Source organism: Engystomops pustulosus, chromosome 5 (genome assembly GCF_040894005.1).
Source record: "Engystomops pustulosus chromosome 5, aEngPut4.maternal, whole genome shotgun sequence".
NCBI lineage: Eukaryota > Metazoa > Chordata > Amphibia > Anura > Leptodactylidae > Engystomops > Engystomops pustulosus.
In genome coordinates this window covers 62,438,717-62,447,650 of record NC_092415.1, presented here as the reverse complement: position 1 = coordinate 62,447,650, position 8,934 = coordinate 62,438,717, and the positions used below count along the sequence as shown (strand labels likewise).

Below are 8,934 nucleotides of genomic sequence, written 5' to 3'. Positions count from 1 at the left end.
TTAGTCTCACAAGGGGTCTAAGGATCCCATCTCGGTACCTAATGGCAGTCAGGCTACCCATGGCGAGCACATGGAGGGCTTTGTGACCTTCCATAGTAATGCCACCCCACACCATTACTGTCCCACTCCCAAAGTGGTCATGATGAAATCAGCAGTTCACTCTCCATGGTGACGCTGTCTTGTTTGTCACATGTGCTCAGTGAGTGGCGAATTTGACAATCCAGATGTTATCTGGCAAATGCCAAGTGTCCTGCAGGGTGTTGGGCTGTGAGCACAACCTTCATCTGTGGTCGTCTGGCCCTCATACCATCCTCATGGAGTCAGTTTGTAACCATTTGTGCATCCTTTTCCTCCAGATAACAAAGTATAGAGTAGCGGTCCTTGTGCTGGGTTGTTGCCCTCCTATGGCCACCTCCATGTCTCCTGGTGTACTGGTCTAACTCCTGGAAGCACACCATAATGACAGACACAGCAAACCTTCTGGCCACAGATCGCATTGATGTGCCATCATGAATGAGCTACACTACCTGAGCCACTTGTGTCTGGGTGTCTCATGCTACCTGTCCTGCCCCCACTTCACGTACCCCCGGGGTCTATGCGGAGCTCGACAGGCAGTTAAACGCCTTCCTACAGTTCAACAAATGAGACTGGTTGAAAGTCCGTAGCTTTATTAAACTGATGTAGGATTAGGGTGAAACTGAAGAAAAACCGGAATGTACAATCTATTAGAATAGTACAATAATATAACAGGAGCATGTTACATACATTACATTAGCATATAACAGGAAACAAGCTGATACATATACAGTCTGGGACCAAACATGGCCGACCATGAGGTTGGGCCTATCTGTGCAATTACAGTGCAATTACAGATCTATACATCACACTTCATATAAGAGACTTTATACAGAGTGGTCCTATAGCTGCTAGTAGCTATATATTCTTATAGACAGTCTCCTTACCGGCTATACTACAACAAGGGTTAAGATGGTTGAATATAGGTCTTCTCTCTGTGTAGACATGAAGGGAACTGCCCTTCTCCTACCCACAATCCTTTGTATCTGCTAGTGGGTGAGGAAAACAGAATGTAAGTAGTTACTAACTTTGGCCATTAGATGGCGCCTGCAAATAAACATATGTTACATAATGGACAAATTATGAACATCATTTAACCTGCATAACATTTGCCAGTGGGCAGCACACTCCCCGCCTGGCGTCAATCGATGCCACCATAAGAGTCCTCAGATGACAGCAATAAGATTAGTTCAGTTACTGGTCTGAAGAACATTTTGGTTTCATTCTGATCATGGACCTTGACTTCAACTTTGCGGACGTTCCCATCCTCCCCAGGGAAACTTTTAGTAACAAGAGCTAAAGGCCACGCGTTTCTGTGTGACTGGCAGTCTTTCATCAGCACAACATCACCGACTTTGAGGTTGGGTTTGGTTTTCTGCCATTTATTTCTTGGTTGTAGTGTGGAGATGTATTGCTTTTTCCCCTTATCCCAAAAGGTATTGGCAAGACTTTGTACTTGCCTCCATTGGCATTTATAGAGATGTTTGGTAGTAAATTCTCCAGCTGGAGAACAGGTTGTCTTAGTCTTCTGAGTAAGCAACATTGCAGGAGTAAGTATCGTCGGATCATCAGGATCGCTGGTAACTGGAATTAGTGGTCTGGCATTAATGATGGCTGATACTTCTGCCATGAAAGTAGTTAGGCACTCATGGGTTAGTCTAGCCATACCCACTTGTAAGAAGATAGAGTCCAGAATTCTACGGGCTATGCCTATCATTCTCTCCCAAGCTCCACCCATATGGGAGGAATGTGGCGGATTGAAAGTCCAAGTGCAACCCTGTTCACTTAGGTATCTGTTTACACTGACAGTATCCAGGTTTGTAGGAATCTGTAACTCTTTGGCTGCTCCCACAAAATTGGTGCCTCTGTCAGAGCGAATGTGTTTCACAGGCCCCCTAATGGCAATAAAGCGTCTGAGAGCATTTATGAAGCTTGAGGTGTCCATTGATTCAATTACCTCTATGTGCACGGCCCGGACAGACATACAGGTGAACAAGACTGCCCAGCGCTTACTGTTTGCTTGACCTCCTCTGGTTTGTCGGGTAACCACAAACCATGGACCAAATACATCAAGCCCGACATTAGTGAAAGGAGGTTCTGTACTCAGTCTGTCAGATGGAAGATTGGCCATCTTCTGTGTTTTGAAAATACCCCGAAGTTTGCGGCATGTGACACATTTGAAAATGAACTTGCTAACACATCTTTTTGCTCCAACAATCCACAGTCCAGCAGCTCGTAAAGCCCCTTCTGTGAACAGCCGGCCCTGATGTTTTACCTGTTCATGGTAATGTCGGACAAGCAAATAGGAAATGTGATGATGCCCAGGAATTAATATCGGATGTTTTCCTTCAAAGTCTATTCTTGCTTCGTTGAGGCGGCCTCCAACCCTTAATAGGCCATCTGCATCAATGAAGGGATCAAGTTTCTTTAAGACACTATCTTTAGGAATAGGTCTGTGATTAATGATACTGTCAATTTCTTTAGCATAAACTTCATGTTGGACAGTCCGAATGATTACATTCTTTGACTGATCTAGTTCAGTCACTGCATGAACATTTTTGCAGAGGTGCCAGCCTTTACACTCCTTAACATCAGCAAGCTTGGTATTTTTGAAAGAACGAGCTATGTGGGTTAAGAAAGTGATGGCACGAACAAGTGATTTCCAGGTTGAGAACCTGCTGAATCGGTGAGACTTAAGGTAATTGTCTGAAGTCACTGTGTGTAGTGTTGACACCTTGGGGCGGATTTCTGCATCCTTGTCAGCGTCCACAAGTTCAAATGTTTTAAGATCCGTAGTGCTGTGTTCTGAGCTGTATAGAAAGGCAGGACCTGTAAACCATGTAGTGTCTTTAAGGCGGTTGGCAGCAACAGATCTAGTTGCTTGGTCTGCAGGATTTTGATCAGTAGGAACAAAATTCCACTGTTTTGGCAAAGTTGACCTCCTAATTCGTAGAACCCTGTTGTTGACATACACGTAGAAGCGTCGGCTTTCGTTGTAGATATATCCCAAGACTACCTTGCTGTCTGTGTAAAACACAGCATCTTTGATCTCCAAATGCATCTCTGTTGCGATCATCTCAGCTAGCTCAACTGCTAATACTGCAGCACAAAGTTCTAGTCTCGGTATAGTGTGCTCAGGGAGTGGTGCAAGTTTTGCTTTGCCCATGACGAATCCTATATGACATTGTCCTTTAATGTCTACTGTTTTAAGATAGGCCACAGCAGCAATGGCTTTGATAGAAGCATCAGAAAACACATAAAGTCTTTGTAGCTGAACCTCTGTAGATGGCACAGGGGCATATGAGCGTGCAACATGAAGATGAGAGAGATTTGTTAGAGAGTCCTTCCACTCTACCCACAGTACTTTCTTTTCATTGGGAAGTTGTTCATCCCAGTCAGAGGCATCATGAGTCAAATCTCTAAGTATTGCTTTACCTTGGATGGTAACAGGAGCTGCAAACCCTAAAGGATCATACAAGCTGTTTATAGCAGATAGTACTCCTCTCCGAGTAAAGGGTTTCTCTTCCTCGCTGACTTGGAAGGTAAAGGTGTCAGACTTTAAGTCCCAGAGCAGTCCAAGACTACGTTGCATTGGAAAAGTGTCAGTACTTAAGTCCTTTAAGTCATTGCTGTAATCATGAGAGGGAAATGCTTCCATCAATTTTTTGCTGTTGGAGGCAATTTTATGGAGTCTCAGGTTTGAATTAGCAAGCATTTCTTGAGCTCTCTTAAGAAGACTGATTGCAGACTCATTTGTAGGTAGCGATTTTAAACAGTCATCCACATAAAAGTCCTTTTTGACAAACTGTGTAACATCTGAACCATATTCTTTTTCACCCTCCCTGGCTGAATGTTTAAGTCCATATATAGCCACTGATGGGGAAGGGCTGTTACCAAAGATGTGCACACGCATGCGATACTCGATGGGTTCTTCCAAGGGGTTGTTGTCCTTGAACCAAAAGAACCTAAGGAAATTTCGGTGTTCCTCTTTAACAAGAAAACAGTGGAACATTTGTTGGATGTCAGCCATAAATGCAACAGAGTCTCTGCGAAATCTGAGAAGCACTCCAAGGAGTCGGTTGTTGAGGTCTGGACCTGGCAGCAGGACATCATTTAAGGAAACACCCTCAAATTTGGCACTAGAGTCGAATACTACTCTTATCTGTCCTGGTTTCTTTGGGTGGTAAACTCCAAATATAGGTAGATACCAACATTCCTCTGAATCCTTTAAGGTTGGAGCTATCTCTGCGTGGGAGTTCTCAAATACTCTTTCCATAAATGTAAAGAAGTGGTCTTTCATATCAGGCTTTTTCTGAAGATTCCGTCTAAGGGAAGCAAAGCGTTTATAAACTTGTTCTCGATTGTTAGGCAAACACTGCCTTTTGGGTCTGAAGGGAAGAGGTGCTATCCAGCTATTTGATTCGTCTTTAACTATTCCTTGCTCCATTATTTCTAAGAACAGTCTATCCTCAAAGGACATTGCCAGTTGATTGTCTTCCTTTGTTCTCTGGAAGACTGTGCATCCTAAGTGGTCATGGTCACTAGTACAAGTATGGTTGTCACAAAGGTTGCTAGTGATATGACAGGGTAGAGGAATGCTGTGTGGAAGCTCTTTTATGAAGATGTTACTGTAACATGGTTGAAAGAGAGAAGGGCGTCCATTCTCTAATGTGCTGGTAAGCATGTTGTTCACCGAAGTGGGTCTGTGCACACCACCTATACAAACATCACCTACAATCACCCACCCTAGGTCAAGTTTCTGGGCAAATGGAGCATTGTGAGGACCATTAATTTGATGTCTAGGCTTGTGAACTTGCAAGATATCTCTTCCAAGGAGCAGAATTATCTGAGCTTGAGGATCTAACTTGGGTATGAGATGAGCTATATGCTTCAAATGGGGTTGGTGTTTTGCAACATCTGGTGTAGGGATTTCAGACCTGTTATCAGGGATCTGGTTACACTCAATTATGGTTGGTAAAGTCAGGCTGGTGCGACCATCTATAGACTCTATTGTGTACCCAGTAGCTCTTCTCCCCGCCGTCTCAACAGTGCCTGCACAAGTCTTTAGGGAGTAGGGAGAGCTGGGTCCCTTAATGTTGAAAATGTCAAAGAAAGTAGATCTAGCCAGAGATTTATTACTTTGGTCATCAAGAATGGCATATACTTTGAAGGCTTTGTCTTTGCAGCCCGTTGGGTAAACTCTGACAAGACAGATTTTTGAGCAGGACCTGCCACCTACAAGTCCTTTGCAGACCTCAGTGCATTGAGAAGTAACGTCTGGTGTCTCTGTTTCAGTATTTCCCTCCTCTCCACCTTGTTCCTGGCCACTTTCTATATGAGACGAGGCCCACGGTGGTGGCCCAGGGTGTAAAGCTGAGTTGTGATCTGTGCTGTCACATTCTGTACATTTAACACTGACCTTACAGTCCTTTGCGAAGTGTGATGTTGCTAAGCAGCACTTGTAGCAGATTTTGTTCTCCCTGAGGAAAGCTTTGCGGTCCTCCATGGACTTCTCTCTGAAGCCTCTGCATTTCAGTAGGGAATGTGGCTTCTTGTGCAGGGGACACTGCTTACTTGGGTCCGTGGATCTTCCATCCTGGTGGGAGGAGCTTGAAGGCCTGTAAGAATTACTTTTAGAAGAAACATTAGTTTTGTGAACTGCTACCGGAGTTTTATGTTGTTTAAGACCAGATGGAGTGGCACAGGATAGAGTAAAATCGAAACTGGGATCATTTCTGATTTTTGCTTGCTGAGTAATAAATTCCACAAATACACTGAAGGGTGGAAACTGTACATCATGGATTTCCTTGTACTTGAAACCATGATTGACCCACTTTTCTTGTAGGTTGTGAGGAAGTTTTGCACTATGGGGTTGACACCTCTGGCTGTGTCAAGAAATGCAAGTCCCATTAAATCTCCTTCTGCTTTGGCAACCTGTAGTTCAGTTAACAGATCACTTAGTTCCCTAAGTTTTTGGTAGCCCTTACTAGCTATTCTAGGGAAGTCATCAATTCTTTTGAATAATGAATTTTCTATAACCTCTGCTGAGCCATAACACTCATCGAGTCTATCCCAGATCATCTTTAAGCCTGTTTCTGGATAGTTTATGTTAATGGCTCTGATCCTCTTAGCATGCTCAGCAGATTCATCCCCAAGCCATTTCACCAGTAGGTCTAGCTCTTCCCTAGAAGACAGATCTAACTCTGGAACTCTGGAATGAGGATCGCCAAGCCCTATAGTTCTCGGGGCGATCATTGAACTTTACAAGTCCTTTGGTGACAAGCTCACGTCTAGCAAGAACTTAGCAAAGTCTATAGTGGCTTGGTTTGTGCTGAGACAGGTTGGCAAATGGTTGCCTTGGTGAGAGTGTGGTGTGTAGCCATACCTGTCAGAAGTCTCTGCTTTAGGTTTCACAGTGCCACACTTTCTGGGAGTGTAGTAACTTCCTGGATGCTGGGATGAAGCTTGGGTTCTCTGGTAGGCAGGGAAGTTGACTTGAGCCGTAGCATTCTCTTGCTTGCAGAAATGTGGTCTGAGGTCCGCTTCTTGACATAAAATATGATGCCTTGGACTTGACTCGCAGTTGGTAACCTTTGTTTCATGTGTAGTCTGAGGATTACACGCAGGATGTTGAAGGACATATTCTGAAGTGCGTTCTAGTGTATCCTGGGGTTCTTGTTCCAGATCAGGCATGCTACTGTGTCTGCTGGGCTCGCTGTGAGAGAACACGGCTGCCTCTAAGATTTCTGCTTCCGCCATGGCAGCTGCGGCTTCCCTCTCAATTGTCAGCTTCTCGAGTGTTGCTTCCAGGCGTGCTCTTTCTAAGTCTAGAGAAGCCTGTTCTGCTTCTAAGGAAGCCTGTTGTCGTGCCCTCTCTGCTTCTAAGGAGGCTTGTTGTAATTTCAGCTGCATCTCTTGTTCAGCAAAGGTAGCCCGTGTCCTCGCTGCTTCCGCTTTTGCGCGGGCGATGGCGGCTGCATTGCTAGTGGTAGATGCTTTTGAGGAACTGGCCCGTGATCTTGTCTTAATAGAAGACACTTGGCTTTGTGACATGCTTTGACCGGTTATAGATTGCTGTGTTTCCTGTTTGCAGGTGACTGCGTAGACAGTAGCAGACCTCTGTGTAGTCTAAATCTTCCCGCTTGTTTCAAGCAGCCGTTTCACTGTCCTGCCCCCACTTCACGTACCCCCGGGGTCTATGCGGAGCTCGACAGGCAGTTAAACGCCTTCCTACAGTTCAACAAATGAGACTGGTTGAAAGTCCGTAGCTTTATTAAACTGATGTAGGATTAGGGTGAAACTGAAGAAAAACCGGAATGTACAATCTATTAGAATAGTACAATAATATAACAGGAGCATGTTACATACATTACATTAGCATATAACAGGAAACAAGCTGATACATATACAGTCTGGGACCAAACATGGCCGACCATGAGGTTGGGCCTATCTGTGCAATTACAGTGCAATTACAGATCTATACATCACACTTCATATAAGAGACTTTATACAGAGTGGTCCTATAGCTGCTAGTAGCTATATATTCTTATAGACAGTCTCCTTACCGGCTATACTACAACAAGGGTTAAGATGGTTGAATATAGGTCTTCTCTCTGTGTAGACATGAAGGGAACTGCCCTTCTCCTACCCACAATCCTTTGTATCTGCTAGTGGGTGGGGAAAACAGAATGTAAGTAGTTACTAACTTTGGCCATTAGATGGCGCCTGCAAATAAACATATGTTACATAATGGACAAATTATGAACATCATTTAACCTGCATAACATTTGCCAGTGGGCAGCACACTACCACAAGTGTGAAAGCACCAACAAATTAGGTCCCCAGCTGCAGAAACATTCCTTTATTGGGTGTGTCTTGCTAACTGCCTGTGAAATTAATTGTCAGTGGACAGTTTGATTTCACAGAAGTTTGTGATGTTTAAGTGCTCCCTTAATTTTTTTGAGCACTGTAGATTTTTAAAAATGCTATTTACCTCTACAATGTAGACACCATATGATAACATATGATAAAATGCTTAGTTTTTAAATTGAAGAGACATCAATGTATTACTAATTTTGATTGATGAATTTTATATTTATTGTTCTGAACACATTCCACTATGTAATGAATAAATAATTGCAACTGAAATATTTCATTCATGGAGATCTAGGATGTGATAATTTAGTGCCCCCTTTATTTTTTAAGCAGTGTATAATGCGCAAGCTGATCTGAGAGAAATTAACTTCATGACATGTAAAGCTCTCTTTACCATGTAAACAGTAAAAAATACTGTTACAGGGCAGCATTTGGTTCTTCTTATTTCTTAAAGGAGTATTCCAGGAATCAACATAATTCATATACAAATGGATCATTAAAATATAAGCTAATATCTAGTTGTTTATAATTTTTCTCCCCTTAGCGGAAAAATGCTGGTGACATAGACTGTATGAAGAATTAAAATACTACTGGTCCTTTAATCAGTCCGTTAATTTACTCCACGCGGAGAAGACAAATGACAGAAGATGGCCGCTGGTCACATGACCCCATCACATGCCCTGTACCTGCCTGGGCAGATCATGTGATCATCACAAAATTTGAATGCAGTCGGTTGGTTGCAGTGTATCCAGTGTGACTAGCATTTTGGTGATGTGCAGTGATGGCAGTTAAATGGATCATGGGTCTTGTAGTTTCCAGTGGCGGCCATCTTGGTGATAACTCTGCCTACTTTAGAGAGGCCATAAAATTTTGTGAATCATAAAATCAAACTATTTAAGCTTCATTTTATAACTAATGACATTGAGTTTTGTTATATTCATTTATTTATAGCATCATGGGTTTTTATATCAGACGCTTATATTG

The 8,934-nt window shown here is 43.2% G+C and overlaps 1 protein-coding gene across 1 annotated transcript; it reads right to left on the bottom strand.

Moving 5' to 3' along the window:
* Positions 1-567: 567 nt before the first annotated feature.
* Positions 568-7,128, bottom strand: LOC140134117 (uncharacterized). The gene is made up of 3 exons (XM_072154749.1): positions 6,461-7,128; positions 963-5,960; positions 568-697 (listed from the first exon to the last, which is right to left on the bottom strand). The coding sequence occupies exons 1-2, from the start codon at positions 7,126-7,128 to the stop codon at positions 1,217-1,219; spliced, it is 5,412 nt and encodes a 1,803-aa protein (XP_072010850.1). The 3' UTR covers positions 568-697; positions 963-1,216.
* Positions 7,129-8,934: the final 1,806 nt, after the last annotated feature.